The sequence below is a fragment of the Cibotium barometz genome, chromosome 42, assembly GCF_041138505.1.
Source record: "Cibotium barometz isolate CiBa-2024 chromosome 42, ASM4113850v1, whole genome shotgun sequence".
NCBI classification, from domain to species: Eukaryota; Viridiplantae; Streptophyta; class Polypodiopsida; order Cyatheales; family Cibotiaceae; genus Cibotium; species Cibotium barometz.
Genome location: NC_141087.1, coordinates 40369476 through 40393106, shown reverse-complemented (window position 1 = coordinate 40393106; position 23631 = coordinate 40369476). Strand labels below are relative to the sequence as shown.

The window sequence follows — 23631 nt, the reverse complement described above, 5'->3', positions numbered from 1 at the left end:
GGACAAGGGCTCTAAGTTTCGCTCATAGTTTCCCTTAATACTCGCAAAGCATTCACACATAAAATATTAACGTTAGTTCACTTTCCCATGCCATTGTGTTAACTAGGCTACATGTACAATAGATTGTGTCTTTGAGCATTCATGTAGACCATTTTTTATATGTTCCACAACTTATTTTATCTAGTTAGAGCCGCTCCCAACAAAACAGAGCTTGAAAAGCACATCATTCACCTAAAATTGAGACTCTTAAAGATTATACTATAGCTTCATTGTTAGCACATTTGTCAATTATGAGCAATGGCTCTTGACCTATAAGAATATAATATGCACAATGCTTCTATAAGATGTGCTATTTTAGCATAAGCGAAGACATTCAAAGCACATGATAATTTGCAAGACAATACTCACAACAATGTGAAGTGTTGGAAAAAGGGCTCAGAGGAGTGTTTTATTAAAAATTTATTAAAAAAACTTCTTATGGTTCATTTGAAAAAAAAGAGGATCTTTGAGAATGGTTTTTTGAGAATATGTTCAAATGTCAAACCTAGTAATTCTTAAAGAAGAACATATTACTTTTTAAAGATAATTTAAAAAAGAAATTATGTAGCTAGTAATTATAAAAAGAAAAGAATGGCGATAGTTTTAAAATTGCATTGAGTGGTGCCAAGTTGTGAGTGAGTCCTCTCTAAGTGCCATTGCTATCTATTCTATTAAGCACAAATTTTCCCTTACCACGTGTCACTCTCTCTAGCATCTCCTCTAATCTCCTGAAACCATCTCCTCCCTTCCTCCTCTAGCCATGTGGTAGCAGTGTACAAAGGGGCAGACCGTGCACGGGTGGGGGCAGTGCCGCAATAACGCATGGGTGGAGAACTAGTATTGTTTATTCATGGGTGGTGCACATATCAACAAAGGAGGAGCCTCTTCGCATGGTTCCCAACTAGCTTGGCATTTAGTTGGCAAGCAATTTGCTTTTGAGGAGTAGCTCTCTTCCAAGTGTGGTGGGGTTTCTAAGAGTAGGATGACATACAGTCTTTGATAGATAGCCTCTCAAATACTTTTCCATTGTGTCTTGCACTCGTAGCTCATCATCATCAAAAATTGAAACAAAAACTCTTCCAAAACAATTTATTTGCATGAATCAAGGTTCGGGGAAGATTGGTTCTCTTAAAACTAGAGCTGCTTCAAAATTCAAATGTAAAAAATATTTCTAAAAAAGGGTGAGAACATGAAAAGGCTCAATGTGTTTTTTTACACACAATGTTGGCTTGGGGATATTGCCCAGTCGCCCAAACCTGGGCGCTCAACCATAATACTGTGTTATCATTGTTTATCTTTTTTTTTTTTTTGGCGGTGTTGCGAGGGATATTTTTATTTTTATTTTTATTTTAGTGACAGACCACATACCATTAAACATGAGGGAGGATATTGAAACCAGAGGAGGGGGCGGGTATTGAACCCGGGTCCCGGTGTAGGGCAAGAGCCCATACTGCCGGTTTATCTTGAGTCCCACGTGGCCGGGTTTTTAAATCAGTAAGAGCACAAATTACAGACAGTTGGCGACTTCAAGCTCCAGCCTCCATAGCCAGGGAGCTTCTAGCTCGCTTGCTCTCTCTCTCTCTCTCTCTCTCTCTCTCTCTCTCTCTCTCTGTCTCCTCTTATTTACGCACTCTCATCCTCCCCCTCTCTCACCCCATGCTAGGTCATCCAACATCAGAGAGTCAAACTCCTTGTTGCAGCAGATGGTGGTGATATGTAGAAAGACAAGAAGAGCAGGGCTAGGGTTGTACTCAAAGACAAATCATTTTGGCCGTGTTGCAGAGCAGGAAACGCAGTAAAATTCCAGGCAGTGATTAGAGGCGCATAGCTGTCGTGCAGGCCCATGCTTTTCTTTTAAGGTCTCATGCTGGTTATGGCAAATTGATTGTCTTCTATACTGGTTAATGTTAAGGGAATTGTTTTTCAAGCGCTTTGCATGCTGGTCCATGCAAAGGGGACCGTTCTCTAAGCGCTTCGCATGCTGGTTCAGTTTAAGGGGATCGTTTTCTAATCGCTTTGCATGCTGGTTCAGGCAAAAGGACTTGTTTCTCATACAATGGGAGATAAAAGGTTTAAATGGCCATAGATAACCACATCTGCAGAGAGGTTAGAACAGTTCATGGCAATGGTATAGGTGCAAGGATTATTGCCATGGTTTCTAAATATGTATCCTCTTGAAAAGGCGATGTGTGTGCTGGCGAAGCAGGTTGTGCTGATCTCTCTAAAAATAGTGGGCACAGAGAGAGGATTTGATCCGCTCTGAAGAAGAAGATAGTCTTTGCCTACTCTTTCTTGTTGGAGAAAGCAAATCTACAAAAGAAACTACGTGGCACTGTCACAGAAGTGGTAAATGCTCTTGTGGCCTGAACAATGCTCTGATATAGTCCTCTCGGAGCATTCCTCCATAGAAATGGCGGCCCCAGATGACCACTCAGTGGAGGCCAGCTCCACCGTCCAAAACAGGAGGAGCTTGAGGGCCTCCATCTGCCTCAAACTCACCATTTTTGTTGGCTTCTTGGTAAGTAATATCGTTGCCAGGTCGACCACATGCACGCACTGTTTTTGATCGTTTTTTTTTTGGATTCCTTTCAATCGGCTTTCCATGAATCGTTTGTTAGTGCTGCCTCTGTACCCAGGTTGTGCTTGCTTCTGGAATTCCTGCTCTGGTCCTATGGTTGAAGGCTCATGAGCAACTTGTGGAGGAGATAGAACACAGGCTTCTCACTGTTTCTACTTTAAGGCAGGAACAGCTGAAAGACTACTTGACTAGTGAAACCGATAAGGCAGGATTGATTGCCACTCGAGTATTGATAAATAATTATTTGGCCAACAAAGGAGGCAACAACAGGAGCTTAGTAGAGTATGATCTAATATCTGCTGTTTCAGTGATATCAGATGTTCTATATGCTGCTGTATATGACAGCGAAGGCGAGTTGGTTATCTCCACTGGCGAGTCCTGGCTTGAGAAAGCACCGCAACCAACGGATTTTTCCTCGATTCGATCTGAGAGATTAAAGTTCGGTTATCCTATACTGACGGCTACAGGGTGGATATATAACATTTCAAGAGCCATCTATCAGGTATCCTCTGACTGCGAATTGCAACATTGGATTTGTGGCCCCTTGTCATTTCTGGACATCATCACAGCCCGGGGGGAGAGAGAGAGAGAGAGAGAGAGAGAGAGAGAGAGAGAGAGATTATATCAAATGTGTGCAAAAGATCCATAATGTCTATGAGACTAAGAATGAGTACGTATGATTTGTAAATAGTGGGATGTCAACATGAGAAAAGAAACAACCACCAAAGATAAACAGGCCCTCGTACTAATGTCTGCAGAATGCCAAAATGAACTATGAGACCAAATACATACCATAAAGACCATGCTGGTCTTGAGATAATTTCATGGTCTAGCAAAATAAAACCTTCAAGAAAATATCCTACTAATCAACTAGTAAATTTGTGATGCCAAGCGTCAGTACAGTCACCTTCACTAAAAATTATCTAGTTTTGGTTTTGATTTGGAATTATGACATCCTCAATGAGAGAGAGAGAGAAAGAAATATATATTAAGCGTCTACTACAGACCCAATGGGCCTATGAGACCAAAATGATCCAATAAAGCCCATGGCATATCTAATCATGGAACGGAAAATAAAATAGAACAAATCAAAACTATCTCACTGGAGTGATACAAAACTGTTTATGGAAATCTCATCATGGAATACTGGGATCATGAAACATGAGAGGAGCATCAGCCCCCAATAGATAGTATACCACTCTCCAAAATTTCAAGCATGGGGCTAATGAGTATGGCCGAGAGGTCTCCCTCAGCTATGTCACATGGGTAGGTAGCTCAATGGCAATGCAGCATGTCTTGGATTTGGAGCTGATGAGGGGATCGTGGCTGAGGATTGGGGGCGTCATGCATGCTAGAATGTGGAGACCTAGTCCCAGGTATCTCCTCTTCGGCGAGGTTCTGCAGTAGCCCAAGGTGGGTCCACAGGATCCACTGTGTGGGTGTCCTCCTCGTGGGTCCAGAAGTAGCTGGTGATGGTTGGCTGGAAAGGGAGGTGTCGAGGTGGTTGGGGCTGAAGCTCTCTCAAGAAAGTGTCCATGTGTTTGTGGAGCTCGAGCAGGAAATGCCCTAGGCAATGCTGGTCCGGGAAGTCAATGATCGTGGAAAGTGGGCCAAATCCCTCAGGGAACTCTCCTGTGGATCTTGTAGTATACTGGGCAGTGACATATGTAATGCTCCTTTGTCTCGACTCTTTGTGGCATAATAGAGAGAGAGAGAGAGAGAGAGAGAGAGAGAGAGAGTGCTATTAACGTCTATGGAAGACTAAAAGGACCCATGAGACCAAGACATGAGTGAAGACCATGAAGGTCTTATGCCAAAAGGAACAATAAACTGAACAAAACACTGGCCCAAGGTGGAGTGTAGGATGTTAACGGGAAACTACAAAGATCTTACACGGTGAAAAAGGCCGAAATGGGATGGATAGGTGTTGATCCGAGTTTATGGTACACCAAGAGTTGGTTTCTAAAGGCAAGCCTTAGGGGTTGTCATTGTATAGTAGGCTAGGCCGATTGCAAAAAAAATGGTCCTCCTCATCTATAAACTTTCTTTTTTCTCCCTGTTTTGGACCTTCTTTGGCTTACCTAAGTGCAGCAATTTGAAGCAGCAAGCTGTGACCTCTTAGCTCTATAATGAGGGGGTTCTGGGTACTCCCAAGTTAGCCCCTTAATCCCTACAAAGGCACATAGGGACTTCTTTTGGGGTACTCAAAGCCCCTTTATTACACGCTCCACTTGATGTCTCCTGAGTCATGCCAGTCCCTTGATATTTGTAGTGCTGCAGACTGCAGTAGAGCTTATGCTGGGGAAGTTGCATGTCATGTAGAGCTGACTGTGCTGGGCAAGATGTACAGGACGCAGAGCAGACTGTTCATATATTTTGTAGCATTAGAACCTAATTAGGTCCCTTGTGAATGTCGGAATGAGTTATGTTGTCCATCAATGTACCATTTAGCATTTCTTTAATCTTGTGATTTCTAAAGGTTCACAACTGGATGCTTTAAATGGTAAGTAGTAGTAGGTTAAGGGTAAACGGTAGTATGTTCGCTCCTGGTTATGCTGATTATCTTTCCTAATCTGCTGCTTTGCTTCCATGGTTTCATCTTAGGTACTGGTGGGCTTGTGTTGAGCTTCTTCTCACTGCGTGTTAGGATTCATCGGTGGTTCATAACTCATTTGTTATGCAGGGGAAAACTTTTATAGGAGTGCTGCTGACTTGGCTCAATGCCACAAAACTAGATGGGCTAGTTTACGATAGAACTGGGCTTCAAGGAACTGGTGAACTGTTGGTAGGTGTGCCACAAGACTCGAATACAGTCCATCTGCTCTTCCCGGCATTGCAGAATTCAAATCTCAGTGTGGTTCCAAATGATGGTGCAATGGCCCGAGCTATAGTTGGAGAGACAGGAATCTTGACACAACGAGATTACAACGGTGTGGAAGTCATTGCAGCATACAGACCTGTTGGTTTCATGCACTGGGGTGTGTATCACCTTTATTGCATCCCTATGTTATGTCAGTGATGGCAGTTATATACTGATTTACTTTCGATCTTGTCTCAGGTTTGTTGGCAAAGCTGGAAGTGCGTGAAGCTTATGCACCTGTTCGAAATCTTCAGATTGTGATAGTTATCACTATAGTAATACTTGTTTTTTTGGGTATGATGGCCTCTTTGGGGTTGGCTAAGGTGATATCACTGCCTGTTTCTTTCTTTTTCATCCTGAATGGAATTTGCATGATGCATCCTTATGTCATGGTTGCAGTCCTTTGATGATAATTGCTAAGTTTCTTGCCATTTATGTATCCTAATGGCTTGCTTATTTTTTTGAAAACCTTTCGTTTCAACAAAGAGTAATGCAAACTTGAATGTACACTGTAGTGATCATGAATATTGGCTTTGCTGTGGTTTAGATTCTTGTAGGCCAAATGCTACTGAGATGGTTTAGTATTCGGCACCAAACGCTATTCTGCAGCAACTCTCAAGCTTGGGAGTAAATGTTGATGAAAATGATAAGAAGGCTGTCCTTCTATCTAGCATAGAAGAAATCTCCAAGTTTTCAGAGATCCTAACGTATCTGAGGGTCGGTCCAGAGACACCTGTTGCTCTCAGTTCTAATGGAAGAAGAGCGTTGGCTTAAGATCCAAGCTGAAAAAGCATTTGATGCTGGCAAAGCTATGTCAGTCAAATGGAAAGGAAAGAAAGGAAGAAAAATGGTGAGATGCAACTTCTGCAAGAGAAAAGAGAGGTTCTTCAAGAATATGGCCAAAAAACAAGAGAAGCTGCATGCAAATTTGGTGACAGAAACATAAGAAGATGAAGCAGAAGCATTGATAATAGCAGAAGGCAAAGCAGCATTAGAAAATCTTTTTCTTAGTGAGGAAGAATTTTTGGTCTTTTGATTTATCCTGTGTGTGGGTCAAGGGTTCTCTGCCCACCAGGAAGTCCCCCAAAATGATTATAATAATCCTGTGTCACATGCGGAAGCTCTAGGAGTCTTCTTTCAGCCCTAAATACCTTCCTGGAACATGCTGATGCAAAACACAAACAGAAGATGGAGAGATCGCTGTATTTTCAGTATATTCAATATAGTACAAAAAGGGTACATTTCTGGTAAGCCATAGGCTGCCCCATAAAAGGTGATCTAGACTTCCAAAAGTCCTAGTCTATTGACCCAGCCCATACAGGACTGAATGCCTAAATGAATGCTTGGCTGAACCTTTCATAGGTACTTGGGACAACCATTAGCAGTCGGCCAACAGAAAATTTACAGAATATTGTGTTTGCAGCCGATGTCATCTGTAACACCCTGATCGACATGCCGACCTGATCTTGCATCCACAGAACTTGATGACAGGATTCCAGCTTCTGACCCTGGATGACTGTCATCATCCCCTTCTCTCCTCATGGACTCCCTAACTTGTCATCCTTCCCTTCCTGGCAACCTTTTCATTGAAAACCTTGGCCTGTTCTCCAATTCCACACCGATGAAGATATGTGCATCTGTTCCACTTTGTCTCCTAGCCCTTCTTGTCCTGTGCCTGCACACTTTCTTTGGTCTTCTTTTCTTGAGTTTACCGAAAGACGAAGCCCTTGGCTTTAAGTAGGGTATGGCACGGAAACAAGGCCTTTTATAACATTAAGGCATTACAAAATGGAAAACACACATAGTGATTATTTAATTCAGTTTTTGGGGGACTTCCCGGGTAGAGAACCCATGACTCAAACACAAAAACCAAGGAAAAGAAAATTCTTTGGAAGTTAACAAACTTTCCAGGCGTATGTCGAGTAAGAACGGTCTTTTCGATGACGCTTCCATGCCACTGCTCCTCCCATGGCGCTCTTATCTTACCCATTTGTAAGTGTGTGTTCACACACTACTAGAACAATAACAAGCCTTTTAAGGGCTATTTGCACATACACACATACAAACACACAAACATGAGACTCTGAATCCCATCATTAATATGATAAAAGCCTCCATCATTTTCTTCATACCCTTGCTTAGAGCAAGGGGGGTTGTTTTTGGGTAAAGTGATGGAGGTTGTCATGAGTGGTCAAGCTCTTATGTCAGGCCTGACATGAGAGCTTAGGTGGTTGGTGTCATTGTCTCTCTTTTGAGCACATGATACAGTCTAGAGTCCAGATCACCATCGTTGTTGAAGGTTTTTCAAACAACACCTCCTTCACTCGGAGGGGGGTTTTGTTGGGATTCGGAGCTATGTGTGAACACTCCCTATCAGTGTGTATGTGTGTGAACCCACCCTTAGGTGTGGATAGGTGTGCCATGCGTCATTATATGGGTCAAAAGATAAGGCTACATGCTAAAAAGTGTACTTGGTGAAGGTTATCATATCAATCAATAGAGAAATCATTGAGTCGTGCTCTTACTCTCTCTCTACAGTTTCTCTCCCTCTCTCTCTCAGGCAACTCTCCTGGCACTTTGTCTACCTATAAGAGAGACCTAATCTACTGTATATTGCAAAACATGTATATTTACAATGATGAACTTGGATCCTACTTATGCATACCTATCTACTGATGCATAGTTGACTTGCTGATTCACAGCATTGTAGTGATTTCCAGATGCTTACGTTTGGGAGTTGATGACTACCTTCTAGCCATTGGTGTTGATACTTGTGTGTGGAAGAACGAGATGTGATGAGATATCTCCAAAATTAGCTCTAAACTATCCTTTTATAGGGATTTGGATGGCAGGTCGTATGCTGGTCAGCCAGCCCCTTTTTGGTCCCAAAAAGTCATAAAAATATGCTCGTATTGTGCCCAAAATATGTCCCAACAATTGGCGCATGTCTTTTTTTTAAAAATTTAAAAAACCTGCCCCTTTTTGGTCCCAAAAAGTCATAAAAGCATGCTCGTATTGTGCCCAAAATATGTCCCAACATCCTTCAATTAGTTAAAAAGAAACAGCAACAATGGGGCTAAATACAACCACGGAGGGCTAAATACAAACTTGCCTCATATAAGGGCGGGAAACAAGTGATCGTAAGGGGGAGAGATGCTTCTCCTCCGGCTGGCCGCTCTATGAGGAGAAGGCTATCTCATACAAGGGGAGGGGGGAGAAAACCACCACACAGGTGGTCTGTAGTGCCAAATGGGGTCACTGCCTGTTAGATATCCGTAACGCCGCTACGGGCGTTACCACAGGAGGGGACGGCCTCTGGCTCACCACCCAGCCATAGAGGAAGAATGAGGATTGCCCCTCATCCCCCAGGCTATATAGTGTGTGGCCTGCCGTCCACACTAGCCTGGCCGCCCATGACTCCGCATGGGCGTCCTCTCCCACTGAACCCCGTACATGGCCATCCGGTCTGCCGTCGGTCATCACAGGCGTTACAGCCTACGTGACATTACCCCCCCCTTAAGAAGAGTTTTCGTCCTCGAAAACAAACTGGGGAAACCTTTTGGAAATTGCACTACGGCGTTCCCAGGTTGCCACCTCCTCATCCCTATCTGTCCATTTAACAAGTACCTCCTGGTACACTTTATGTCGGGTTTGTCTGTCACGATACTCTAGAATCTTTTCAGGTTCATGTGGTATCTTTGGTGGCTCTATCAAGTCCACCAAAATCTCTGGAGAAACTGCGTTCTCTAACCCGTGAACTGATTTCTTCAGTTTACTGACATGGAAGACAGGATGGACTTGAGAACTCTCCGGTAACTCAAGTTTATATGCTACGTCCCCAATCTTCTTAAGGATTTTAAAAGGACCACAATATCTCGGAGAAAGTTTATCACACTTTCCCGTTTTCATGGTTTCTGACTGCGCAGGAACCTTGAGGAATACAAAGTCACCTTCTGCAAAGGTCACCTTTCTACGTCCTTTATCCGCATAAGTTTTAGCGCGATCCTGAGCGCTACGAATGCTCTCACGTGTGGCTCTGAGCATATCATTCATATCTTCAAGGAAATCCTTGACAGATTGAATCTTCTCCTTTTCTAGGCCTACAACCATCGGAGATCTCGACTGGAATCCATACATTAACATGAATGGTGTAAATCTAGTCGCTGAGTGTTTGGAGCTGTTATAGGCAAACTCCAATAAGGGCAAGCACTCTTCCCAATTAGATTGCTTCTTACTAACATAAGAACGCAACATATCCTCTAGAATTTGGTTAACTCTTTTAGTTTGACCATCAGACTCCGGATGATCTGCCGTACTCATACTCAGAGTAGTATCCAACTTTTTGAAGACTTCCCTCCAAAAATGACTGTTGAACTTTCTATCTCTATCCGACACTATATCTGCGGGCAGGCCATATAGCTTGTAGAGATGTTCAATAAAGAGTTTTGCCAACTCTGGCGTTTTAACAGTTTTCTTCGTGGCAATAAACTTTGCCATTTTAGTTAACTTGTCCACTACCACCCACACCGAGTCATTCCCTCGACTCGTCTTGGGTAAACCGGTAATGAAATCGTATCTGAAGGTCAAACTCCTGTAGAATCTCCGCCCACCGAGCTTTTCTACCCTTCAGTTCATTTTGACTTGAAAGCCATTTCAGACTTTCATGGTCCGTCCGGACCTCAAAAGTAGCACCATATAAATAGTGTCTCCACTTTTTCAGTGCATGAACTATCGCTAGTAACTCTCGCTCGTAAGCCGAGTAGTTACGCTGCGCACGATCTAACTTTTTACTCTCAAATGCAATTGGGCGTCCCCTTTGCATAAGTATGGCCCCAATGGCCTCATTACTAGCGTCTATTTCCAAAACAAACGGCTCATTTGGATCCACAATAGTCAAAACAGGTGCAGCTGCTACGGTCACCTTGAGCTTATCAAAGCTCTTCTGTTGGGCTTCCCCCCAACTAATGTTTTTTGTTTTTGACCGTAACTGGTCAGTCAACGGGACTACGATCTTCGCGTAGTCCTTCACATATTGTCGGTAGAACCCCGACATGCCAAGAAAAATCTGCAGTTCCTCGAGATTCTTCGGCGCTGGCCATTTAAGAATAGCCTCTACTTTTTCTGGCTCCATCCGCGTACCATCGGCGGATATAATATGGCCAAGGTAGTGAATTTCTGTTTCAAAAAATTCACATTTGCTCTTCTTTGCAAATAGTTTGTGCTCTCGCAACAACTTGAACACTAGACGCAAATGCTGTATGTGTTCTTTTTGTGTCTTACTGTACACAAGAATATCATCTAGGAAAACTACTACGAATTTTCCCAGATATGGACGTAAAATGCTGTCCATCAGCGTCATAAACGTCGCTGGAGCATTGGTTAGCCCAAATGGCATGACCAAAAACTCAAAATGCCCGAAACGGGTCCTAAATGCTGTCTTCGCAACATCTTCTGCTTTTATTCTAACCTGATGATACCCAGATCTCAGGTCTATTTTTGTAAAGTATCTCGATCCATAGAGTTGATCAAACAACTCATCCATGCGTGGCATTGGATACTTGTTCTTAATCGTTATCTGATTAAGAGCCCTATAGTCTATGCACATCCGCATAGATCCGTCTTTCTTCTTTACCAGAAGAATAGGCGATGCCCACGGACTTGAACTAGGCCGAATGAAGCCTTTGTTCAAATATTCCGTCAATTGTTTTTCCACCTCCTGTGCCTCGGAGTGGCTTAATCTATAAGCAAGTTTGCTTATAGGTTTTGATCCTGGCATAACTTCGATGCCATGGTCTACTTCTCTAGATGGTGTAAACCATCTGGTAAATCATCAGGAAAAACATCCTGAAATTCCTCTAGTAAATTCATTAAAGTATCTACGTACTTTTTCTTTAATGTCTCATTCACCTTGGATTTTTTCTTGTTTGAATCACATGCATGCCAAACAGGGTTTTCAAACAGTGGGTCTCGTCCAAGGTTATTTTGTTTTCCTTGTTTGTCTACGCAAACATCATTTATCGTTTCATCTACGGAAACAGAATTCAAAAGAGGGTAACAAGCATATACCTCTGCTATCTGGTCTCTGCGGACCGCTGTACACAGCTCCATGGAGGAAATAAGTGGTGTGGCAGGGACAGTACGGTCGCCTTGCAGGGTAATGACTCTACCTCCGTGCTCAAAACATAGCGTATTATGTAAGTAATTCCGAGCTAGAGTAGGGCCCAAGCCATACAGCCACTCCCTGCCTAGATATACGTCTGCTCTGGCTAAGTGCATGACCTGAAAGTCAAGCGGAGCCTCGTAGTCCTGCATAGATAATGGGACCCCCAATACTACGGTATTCCATACCGTTTTATCATATCCGTTGGCTAGGCCAACAGTATACTCATGATCACTCCGGGTCTCAATCAACCCCAACTTCTTGACTAACGAGTAGTTCAAGAAGTTGTGGCTAGCTCCATCATCAATAAAAACTGTGACTCTACGGCCACCTATGGTGCCATACATGCGCACCATGTCATGCGGACCTACAGTAGGCTGCCACATCGCTGGTGTCACTGAACAAGCGTGATGCTCATCACAATGACACACTGTCACCTCTCTGAACTCTGCGGAACTGAGAGGGAGTCTCTGCACTGTATGCAACTGCCTAGAAGATTTACCATCTTTTTTGGGCTCGTTGCCACTCGTGCTGGCTTTAGGTTTTGGACACTCAGCCTTCGTGTGCTAGGCCTACTTCATTGCAATTAAAGCAGCGATTTTCCTTTCGCGCTTTAATATATTGCTCTTTCTTTTGGATTTCGGTGTCTCTTTTCTTCCTGGATGGTCGCGGTTTTTTAGACCAATGACCACCCTGTCCTTCCTGGTCCGTTCTATCCCCTTGTTTCTCACTGCGGAACCCTTTTCTTTTGAGGCCTGACCTCCTCTTTTCACTACCCTCGGCCCTGCTAGAACCACCACGCGCACTACGGCACTTGATGTCATCAAATATTTGCGCATACTTAATTGCCTCTGCCAGGTCTTTAGGCTGTAAGGGCTCTACGTACTCAAGGTAATCATCTTTGAGGCCTCTTTTAAAGCCTCGCAATGTTTGGAATGCATCGATTCCCTTTAGCTTGAGTACTATCTCCCTATAGTCTGAGATGTACTGAGTTAGGGATTTGTTCTCCATCGAGCACTTGTCCCATAGCTCCCAGCTTCTCTCTGCCTCATTAACAGGCAAAAATTCTTTTCGAAACATCGTTTCAAATTCCGTCCACGTGGCAGGGCGAGTTGTCAAACTCATCCACCATTTGTACGCTTTGCCGGTTAATGAGAGGCTAGCCTCTACGGGCTGTATACGGCTAGGCTGCTGTCGCAGCGCGTGCAAATCTGACCATTTCGCTAGAAACATATTGACTGAGTCCTTGTTTCTCTCCTTTTCCTCGCCACCAAAACTAGGCGGCTTTAAGTCTTTTAATAACGACGAAGCTGTCGCTACGGACGACCCCGCAGGCGCATCGGCCTGTACTCCTGCAACCACTGGCGAGGCTACGCTCACCCGTGCCGCAGGAGCTCGACTACCACGAGGAGTCGGAGTACTGGCCGAGGCGGCTGTCAGTGCATCTAACCGTGTGGAGATGCTCTGTAGCATCGTGACTAAATCAGCCTGGACTTTACCCATATTGTTTAGTTTGGCATTAAGATATTTAAACAGTCCACTAGAGAGCTCCGTCTCTGTCAGGACATCAGCAGGGTCCAATAGGTCATAGTCGTCGTCGTCATAATCCAAGAGGTCCTCCTCGGTTCCCTCGGCGACGTCGGTGTTCATGTCCTCTGGCTCGTCGGCCAGAAAGGGGTCATCTGCCAATGCGGCCGCTGCGGGCTCGCTGGGTCCTAAGGCGGGGTCAATAGACGAGGAGGGCGCTGGCGGATCACGCGTGATCGACGAGTGCGCTCTGGACCGAACAACGGTCGGGCGTGTACGGCCTGACAATTCGGTCGGGGTCAAACCCGCGACCGAGGACAAGAGACTTGAAAAACCTAGAGAAGTAGAAGGCGGTGGGGACACACTACGCCTAGCAGACATCTTTAATTCTTGCAAAAAAACAATGCGAGAACTCGGAAATTACTAAAAAAAAACGCTAATAAAATGAGCAGTGGTGGTGGAGAGAGAATAGTCACCCCCCTTTACGGTTGCCTGTCGATTTGTGTTGCGCTGCGAGCCTCTACAAGGACGCTACTCTGGGATTCTCCGATCCGCGAGAAAAAAATAATGCCTGCAACTCATAACGAAAATAAAAATGATCGAGAGGCTGTGCCTTGCCGGGATTATCCCTTGCGGGGATTATCCCTCCTCCCCAGCCGAGAGAGAGGATTTGTTTGAATTAGTTCATTTTTAATTTCATTAAAAATGAATAATGAAATATATATTTTTTAAAAAAATATTTTTTTTTCTTCTCATCTCGTGGCGTTTGCTGGGCTGGTCGGCTGCCTGGTGGTCGTTGCCGCCGCCTACTGGCCGCCGGGCTGGCCGCCTAGTCTCTTCAGATGGCGCACACGCAAGGCTCAGACGGCGCACAGGTTAGCAAGTCGCCCCCCCCCCCCCCCCCTACACACGAGTTTCAACATTCTTTCGTGGGGCTGGTCTTCGGCACCCCGCACAACGCAGGCCATTTAGCGTTTCAGCCCCCCCACGTTTCAGAGCCGGAATACCGCCAACACGAGCTCTCCAGACGAGGTGCCAAGGTGCTAGACAATAGAATGGGGCGCCGGGGCTGCAGGTTTCTGATGGTGGAGGCGGCCGCCAGCTGGGCGGGAAGAAGGTCTCTCTTCGCCTTTCCAAGGCAAACCCCCCCCTTGCACAACAACGCTCTGGAGGTAGGGGGCTGATGTTCGCCCCCCCACACGCTAGCTTCAACGACAGACAATTTCAACGCAGAAAAAAAACAAAACGAAAATTGCTTTTGCTTACCTGCGTTTTTTGCTTGTTGTGTGTGACGGGGAGAGAGAGAGAGAGAGAGAGAGAGAGAGAGAGAGAGAGAGAGAGAGTTCTTCCCTTCAAAAATGGCTTGGCCGCCTCCCTCCACACACTTCATTGTGGAGATAAGGGTGAGAAGATGAATGGTCGAAAACCATCGAGTGGGCTCCGGTCCCCCGGTCACGCGCGGACTCTGACGATCCCATCGAACCTCGCTCTGATACCAGTGTTAGATATCCGTAACGCCGCTACGGGCGTTACCACAGGAGGGGATGGCCTCTGGCTCACCACCCAGCCATAGAGGAAGAATGAGGATTGCCCCTCATCCCCCAGGCTATATAGTGTGTGGCCTGCCGTCCACACTAGCCTGGCCGCCCATGACTCCGCATGGGCGTCTTCTCCCACTGAACCCCGGACATGGCCATCCGGTCTGCCGTCGGTCACAGGTGTTACAGCCTACGTGACACTGCCTTTATCTATGTGGAAAGGGCCAGGCCTCTTGGAACTTCAGTTCTTTTGCACGTGTGTTTCTTTGCAAGATCTATTTGCTGTTTCTCTGATTTACAGCCATTCTTTCATGGTATCTGAGCCTAGTGTTACAAAGGGACCTACGTTGTCTACATCTACTGCTGTAGGCAAACATCCACCGCATCTACATATACAAAGGAGCTAGGTTTTCTGCTGTGGACTTGCGTTTTCCATTGAGGAGCTGCGTTTTCCACTGAGGAGCTGCGTTTTCCACTGAGGTGCTGCGTTTTCAGCCTGAGATCTGCATTTTCAGATCTCAGTCTCATACGTTGGTGCTACAACAGGGTTTTAACCCAGGGGAGTCATTTCTTACCTCTCCTTTTGGTTTCCCACCCTCCCATCCCTTCTTCTCCTTCCTTTATCTTGGCTGCACTCAGCTTTCGAGGAGTAGTTTGCTGATTTTCTGATCAGCTTTGTTAAAGAGGAGGATTCTGCTGCGTTATCGGAGGATATGGCTTCTGGTCATAGTCATTCTTCTCTCTCGGGGATTCTCTTTTCTTCTCCCCGATCCCAAGCCCCAACTTCACAGGCTTCTTCTTCCCAGCTTCCTGTTTCTCTATCTTCTTCCCATATTCCTGTTTCTTTTCCTTCCATATTCCCCACCACCACCACTTCTCTTGTTTCTCCCCCCCACAAACCCTCATCCCAACCCCTTCCCATGTGCCATCCTATTCACCCCCTCAAGTGAGTGATTCCATGAAGCTGACTGCTACCAACTACCATACTTGGTCGTTTTATACGCAATTGCTTCTTGAAGGAGCAGGTGTGTGGCCCTCTGTCACCACTCCTCACTTGGTGGATCCCGCGTTTCGTGGAGTTTTGGATGCACGGGCCCGTCTCATCATCATCCATTGTATGACACCATCTATCCAGGCACAATTCATATCTTCCCGGAGTGATGCCAGTCAGATGTGGAATGAGATTCAGAGGAGGTTCGGGAGAGTATCTTTCTTGAAGATTGCTAAGTTGGAGGCGGATGAGAAGATTACCATCAGTGACTGAGATAATATCATTGATAAGATTGGGGAATTCACAAGGATCAAGAGGCAGCTTGAGGAGTATGGGAGCTCAATCAACAACCCGATCCATAAACTGCTTGGTAAGCTGCCATCATCTTTTGACTCTTTCAAAGATCACATCTACTTCCGTGAGCCTCTCTCCCCTTTTGAGGAAGTCGTGAGTTATCTCCACGACAAGTGCATGCTTCGCGGAAAAGGCAAGTCAGAGTCTGCTTTTGCTGCCTCTAACAAGGGCAAGGACAAAGGCAAAGGTGGAAAAGGGAACTCCAACAACAAGAAGCAGAAAGTCACCACAAAGTCATCTTTTGACGACGACGATTCTGTTAGCAACAAGGGTTCCAGGATGAAGGAATCTTGTGAGTTTTGTGGCCGACTTGGTCATTCTGAGGCCAAATGTTTTGCCAGACAGGCTGCTTCCTGCAAAGCCTAAAGCCAAAGCTAAAGCAAAACAGGAGTCCTCCTCCAATGGCTCAGATACTTCATACACGACAGATGGTTCAGATACTTCGCCAACGACAGAGGAGGGTACGAAGTCTCATGCTAAGATGGCTTTTCTTGCTGTCTATGATCCCCTTGTTCTTTCATCTTCACAGGAGTAGGATGAGTCCATCCTGGTGGTCACAGAGGAGACTTCTGATTCAGAAGTCAGTGCCCTATCCGCAACAGAGGATTATTTAGAGGAGTTTCTGATAGAGACCTTATCAGTTCCTCTAATTCCTTTAGATGAGTATCTCCCTTCCCTTGTGTTGTTTCATGCTGATGCTATTATTGCAGATTTTCTCTCGTCTCTTTCAGAGGAGGATAGTGGTTCTTCTATTGGGCAGGTGGATGATTTTGCCGAGATATCCTCACATATTCTGGAGCTTCCTACTTTGGCAGTTGCTTCTCCTTCTTATGTTTCAGAGGAGGCATCTTCCACTATCTTGGAGCCTGTCCCTACTTTGAACTTGACAACTTCTACTATCACTGATGATCAGTTTGTTCCAATGGTTGTTTCATTTCCTCCTTCTTCAGAGGAGAAGTCTACTTTGGTCCCGATACTTGTTGCAGATGTAGAGGAGGTACCATTTATGGTTCCATCTCTTGAGGGCTTCTCTCTTCAGATTGATCCCATTGTTTCGTCTTCGATATCTTCTCGTGGCTTCTTCCGAAGACCTTCTTGGTATTCAGATGTACCATATCTTCGCAAGCTTTGTGCCTTTTATGAGGAGGTTGTTCCTTCAAACTCTTTGGAAGTCTTTCTTCAGCGTGCTGGAGTCAGTTCGCCCATCTGGCGCTGAAGAGGAGGTGTTTGCATTATCATCTCCAGATTGGGCATATATGTGCATATTTCATGCTGTATCTGGCCAGATTTATGAGGCCATGCATTCATCTTATTTTAGATATTTTTTTGGCTATTTTTGTCTATTTTTTAGACATTATTCTAGTATTTTTTGCATAGTCGGCCAGCTCATTGTTTTTATACTGGCCGACCAGCTCTTGTCCAACCTATAAATAGGTGGCTTGGGTTAGCATCATTAGCACATCATTATTCAGCTATTGCTGTTGGTTGTATGCACCTACGGGCAGCCCTCGTGCTCTACTTCAGCAGATAACAAGTTTTCTACTTCAGTTCTTTTGCACGTGTGTTTCTTTGCAAGATCTATTTGCTGTTTTTCTGATTTACAGCCATTCTTTCAGGCACGGCTCTGTATAGCTGGATCAATGAGACCTAGCCTCTCCATGTTACCTTGGCCCTGGCTGGCCTCCCATCACTTCCGGTCCACAAGAAGTTCCAGATCAAATGCTGTACCTGGCCAATACAAGCCCGAGAAAAGGCCCAGCACGAGGTGATGTACCACATGGTGGCAAGTCGTACTTGGTTCGCCACCAATTGGTGCATGTCTTGGGCACCTCCACACCTATTGGGCTGCTAAACAGCCCCAAACAGGCCATGTCATGCCACGTACTTTGCCTAGAAGGCGGTTACAAGTAGGAAGCATGTCCTTGTGACACTCACATGCATGATGCACATGACATAACCTAAGACACCAAACCTGCTCTTCCTTTGGTGGTATCATATGTTGTTCACTTGTAGGTCTGAAACTAGCAGGCTGTACAGTTTTTAGGCAGCTTGCACTTTGTACTGGTTCATACAGGAGGCCCATCTGCACTCAGCCACTAGCACAGTTGTAGTGCTATCTCTCTATGCCAGTCAACAATGTGCTGTACATTTAGATGAGACTACTGTAATCTGTTATCACATGTGTGTCGAACAAGTTGATTGCAGCCCCCACATTGAATTGATCTGTTGCCTTTACGGCCACATGTGTGCATGGACAGGTTGCCATGATTCTTGCTTTTTCTAAGCCTCGAATTCGTGTAAAGAGCTGGGAGAGATTTCAGTCTTTCATATATGTTTAAACCTTCAAGGGGTTTTGAATGAACGTTTAGTTCCTTTTAATATGAAAAATAGAAAAGGTAAAGTCTGCAAAACTGATAAAGTTGAATGCATAAGTGCACAAATATTCACATGAATGTGAGCAGTATGTCACCAGCTCATGCTTATGGGATGCAGAGGGTAGATGAAGAAAGCACTGCCTACAGAAGAGTGGAGCAAGGGAATTAAAGGAGAGAACAAGATCAGCTAAGCATGGAATCTTCGCCTAATATAAAAAATGCAAGGAGGAACTTTTTCAGCCAGAACCTAGGCCTTTAGAACAGTCCAAACAGGGTGCCCATCATGCAGCCATGAGTGGGCAAGTGGGCCACCAATTTAAGAGGGCAAAAAGTGGTCTGAATGATGTGTTTCCTGGTTGCCACATTAAGCTTACACTGGTAACTTTTCAATTCCATTCTTTTCTCTTTGGAGCCCCCTAATCTATCAAGCACCCCGGGCTCATTGTCATGCTTGGACATGGTCACATGTGGGGTATAATACCCTCTATTGCTTGGTGATCTTACTTTTATTTGTTTGCGAACACATGCAGTCTTTTGTTCACTATGAGCCATGGTGTTTGTGATTTGCTAATGTGTGTTCCTCAATTTTCACAGATTTTCACATCTCCTATTATTGAGCTTGGAAGAGCTGCAGCTTCTCTTGGTCAAGGTGATATGAGAACAAGGGTGAAGAAGGGGACTGTCCTCCTTTATGATGAGATAGCTGACCTGAAGGATACATTCAATAGCATGGCACACCAAATCGCAAGTCATCAGTTGATACTTGAGCATAAGGTTGTAGTCTCACAAAAAGTAGGTTGAATAGAAAATCAGAGGATGTGTTTTAATGTGAGGCTTCTTTGAAGCAGGTGAGGGAAAGAACCTTGGATCTGGCTCATGCTAATGATGGCCTTGCAAAGGAAATAGAAGAGAGGAGGAGAATAGAAGTGGAGCTGGAGAAAGCCAAAGATGTGGCCATAGCAGCAAACAGATCAAAGTCAGAGTTCCTTGCTAACATGTCCCATGAGATTCGGACTCCTTTGAATGCAATTATAAACTTTACAGAGCTTTGCTTAGACACACAAATAACTCCCGAGCAACAAGAGCACCTTGACTATGTATGAACAAGATCCCACAACTATTTTTGGTTTTGGTGTTAGCATTTGTTTGTCTAATTTCGAGTTTTGGTTTTCGCCCTGGTTTGGGATCCTTATGGCATGCATGCAACCTTGGTTGGTCCAGGTGCGCTTTTCAGCACAGCATCTGTTACGTCTCATCACAGACATACTAGACTTCAGCAAGATAGAAGCAGGGAAGCTTGAAATGGAGGAAATGCAATTCTCATTGTTTGATCAGCTGGAGCATGCTGTGTCAGTACTGGCAGCACGCGCATTTAAAAACGGCCTGGAACTTTGTTGTAGCATTGATAGTGATGTCCCTGAGCAGATCATGGGGGATCCAGGGAGGCTACTTCAGATATTTGTGAATTTGATTGGTGAGTTTTGTGTGCCAAAGTTGGTTTGTGCTTTTTCTCTTTTCTGGCCTGCCCTTTGAAAAGGCGCAGGCATACTTATATTCCAACTGGTTCCTAAGAAAAACTCACCTTTTTTCGAAGTCCCTTTTTAAGCTCTCTCTCTCTCTCTCTCTCTCTCTCTCTCTCTCTCTCTCTCTCCCCTTCGCTTCGCTGCTTTTTGCCGCTGTTCGCGCCCCTGCTCGCCGCCGCCTTCTGTTCGCGCCTCTGTGCGTAGCCGCCACCTTCGCCCCCGCTCGCCACCCTCTCTCCCGCCTGGGCTGGCTCTGTGCTGTCTGGACCCGCTATGCTATTCTGTTCGCCTCGCTGCCCTGCTCACGCTATGCTGGCCCGTCTGCCTATCCGCTAGCCCCTCCGTGTCCCACCCACCCTTCCTCAGGCCCCCAAGGCAGCAACATAACTCTCTCTCTCTCTCTCTCTCTCTCCTCCCTGCTTGTGGGAAGCGCTGAGAGTAATCTCGAGGAATGGCTCCGAGTCTCCAAGAGAAGCTGGAGGCCCTCGAGACGGCAATGAAGGCACTAATCAAGGAGAACAAGAAGACATCCGATTCCAACCTCAATGAGGTGGAGAACAAACTACACCGGCACATCATGGCCCTCGAAGCATGGGTCACGGACCTTGAACAAGAGAACACAGCACTCAAGGAGGAGGTGAGTGCATTGAAAGTGGAATTGGTAGCCGTCAAGAACACCGAGAAGGAAGAAGGGGAGATCAATGACAACACTCTCATGACCATCAAAGAAGAGATCTCCAAGGGGATCACAAAGGACATGGAGGGAAAACTCGAAGCCAAGCAGTCAGGATGGGTTGAGGTGGTGAAGAAGAACATCCGTAAAGAAGTCAGGGAGGAGACTCACCAAATCATTCACACCACCATTGAGGAGGAGAAGATGAGGCATGCCCGCCGCCTCAACATTCGAGTCACAGGTATAGCCGAGACATCCGACTCCACTCCCGAGAAAGATGGACAGCTTCTATGCATGAAGCTCGGCTACAGGGAAGAGGACCCTCTCCCCTTCACCAAAGCATGGAGAGCCGGGAAAGACTCAACACGCAAGCGAGCCCTCATCCTACAGTTTGCAGGAGAGACGGAGAGGATCACCTTCATGAGGAAGAGGGTGATTCTACGAGGATTACAGGGAGATCCCATCTATTTGGATGACGACCTTACAAGGATGCAAATAGAACACAGGAAAACATGCATGCCGAGAGTCCTACAGGCCCGGAAAGAGGGCAAGAGAGCATTCTATCGCGATGGCCGTGTCATCATCGATGGCAAGGCCACCGATTAGCTCCAGGCGGCCTATAGGACATCGGCTATGGAGGATCCAGATTCACAGATACACATAGCAGTTTGGAACTGCAATGGAGCACTTTGGACACATCTTGGGACATGGAGGGACGGGACATCATACTACTTACAGTGAGGACCAGAGCCCAGAGAGGGGGCTACCCAAAGTAGAGGGCTATCAGTGGGAGTTTACATACAGGGGGACCACATGGCAGAGCACATCGAGAGGATCTGGAGGTATAGCGGTACTCTTCAAGCGAGAGCTACAGGAGCGCCTACAGGTGGTAGCACGTGATCAGGAGGCTAGATACATGTGGATTAGACTGTAAAGAGCCTCTACCATATCCCTCAGCAACCGCCCATACCACAGCCACAGGAGTCCTGCCCTACCTCCTCTACTTTCTTTACCGCCTCGATGGTAGAGAAAGCTATCCGCCGGTTACATTATGGGAGATCGACTGACCACACAGGTATACAGAGTGAGCATCTTATGTATGCAGCTGACACACTCGGACCCTTTGTTGCTCACCTCTTTAATAGGGCACTAGTGGAGGGTCTACCAGCTGAGTGGACTATGCACACCATCGTGCCTCTCCACAAAGCGGGAGACATGCTAGACCCCAACAACTACATCATGATTGGTCATACATTGGCCAAACTTTATGGCACAGTGCTCGAGGCAGAGTTGAGCTCATATGCAGAGGAGGAGGGACTGCGAGCACCAGGGCAGGCTGGATTCCGACGAGCTTTCTCCACTATTGACCATATATTCACTCTGAGATGTCTGATTGACCAGGCTAGGGCGCGGGAGAAGAGATTATAGTGCTGCTTTGTGGATTTCTGCAAAGCATTTGACACGGTGCCACGAGAGAGACTCTTCCAGCGCCTACAGTCATTGGGGATCCCATCAGAGATGGTTTGGGGCATCTATGCTTTATATGAGCAGGTCCTCGGGCGCATACGATGCCCCGGGGGGCTATCTGATGTTATTGCTAGCACCATAGGTGTGAAGCAAGGATGCCCATTCTCTCCTACACTATTTGGGCTTTACATCGATGAGGTGGTTGACGTCATTGGTCACGGTGGTGGGGACGGGGTAGACATCTCAGGTACCACTGTCCACATTATGCTATATGCAGATGATATTATTCTGGTCTCTGAGTTGCGGATGGGACTACAGCACCATCTCCATGCACTCGATGACTTCTGCACCCAGAGGGGGCTTACAGTGAACCTCAGGAAAACCAAGGCCATGATTTTCCACACCTCAGGGCCGGTTACGTCAGGCCATCTTCACACTAGCAGGAGGACAGGTAGAGGTGGTAGACTCATATGTGTACCTGGGGATTACATATATGACTCCGCCAGGAAGATTTACTATGGCACAGGCAACTAGGGATAGACTCACACGAGGGTATGCAGCTCTGGCCATGCTAGAGCGACAGTGTCACCAGGCACACTTCCAAGAGCCTCGCATGAAGGGGTGGTTGTTTGACACACTAGTCACCCCTGAAGCAGAGAGGATATGCAGACTATGCCAGGAGGAGGTTGAGAGTGAGGAACATTATGTATGCAGATGCAAAGCATATAGTGTCATTAGCGACAGATACACCACCATCTTCAGTGGACATCCCTCACTCCGCTAGATCATGGAGTCCGCAGACCAGCACAGATTTGGCCAGTTCTTGTTAGAGACACAGCGCCACAGAGAGACACAGATACGGACTCATACCACAGGGAGAGGTGGGCGATAGCTCCAGCTCATTGATTTCTTCCAGAGATCTATCCCAGTGGCTACCCTGACACAGAAGGGGGTTACACTTCAACGCGCTGCAGACCTTCGAGCCAGACGGAGACCGAGAGCACTAGGCTACCAGACTCCCAGACTACATTAGAGGAAGATCACAGAGATACGGGCTCGACATCAGCACCATATCCAGGAACGGCAAGCTCACTTACACTCACACCCGGAGATCATGCTCCGAGGTATTTTTGCCTCGCCATCGCCTATGTATCACATATTACACCCCCATTATGGTACTGGTTGGAGCTAGATAGATTTGCATTGCATTCTTGTATACCCTATGCATATAGGTTGCATATTGAGCCTCTAGCAGTAGTGCTCCATCCATCACACCCCCCCACTTGCTCAGTACTTTCATACTTTATTTCATGTTCATTTTGTCCTTTTTTTTTCTGGACATCCAGAAGACATTGACAATTGTACATTGATTTGTCTCATAGGTCGGGTTCGGCCTCTAGTAGACGTTAATCCAGCTTTCTCTCTCTCTCTCTCTCTCTATATATATATATATATATACCCCCATCACAGACCTTGTCATTTGGGAGGCATATGTGAGGCAGCTATATGATGTGCCGGATCAGCCTATACCACAAATGGCACAAAT

At 45.9% G+C, this 23631-nt stretch overlaps 1 protein-coding gene across 5 annotated transcripts in view; it reads left to right on the top strand.

The window, feature by feature from the left end:
* Positions 1 to 1508: 1508 nt before the first annotated feature.
* LOC147614473 (uncharacterized) overlaps positions 1509 to 23631 on the top strand; it is a 47768-nt gene continuing 25645 nt past the window's right edge. For 3 of the 5 annotated variants that reach the window (XM_086781010.1, XM_086781011.1, XM_086781008.1), the window contains exons 1-7: positions 1528 to 2557; positions 2676 to 3119; positions 5301 to 5595; positions 5676 to 5800; positions 19017 to 19196; positions 19271 to 19519; positions 19644 to 19896. In XM_086781010.1, coding sequence (XP_086637136.1) covers positions 2390 to 2557; positions 2676 to 3119; positions 5301 to 5595; positions 5676 to 5800; positions 19017 to 19196; positions 19271 to 19519; positions 19644 to 19896 — 1714 coding nt within the window. In that variant the 5' untranslated portion in view covers positions 1528 to 2389. Of the gene's footprint in view, positions 2558 to 2675; positions 3120 to 5300; positions 5596 to 5675; positions 5801 to 19016; positions 19197 to 19270; positions 19520 to 19643; positions 19897 to 23631 lie in introns of all 5 variants that reach the window. The other 2 variants (XM_086781012.1, XM_086781009.1) reach the window with 2 other exon arrangements.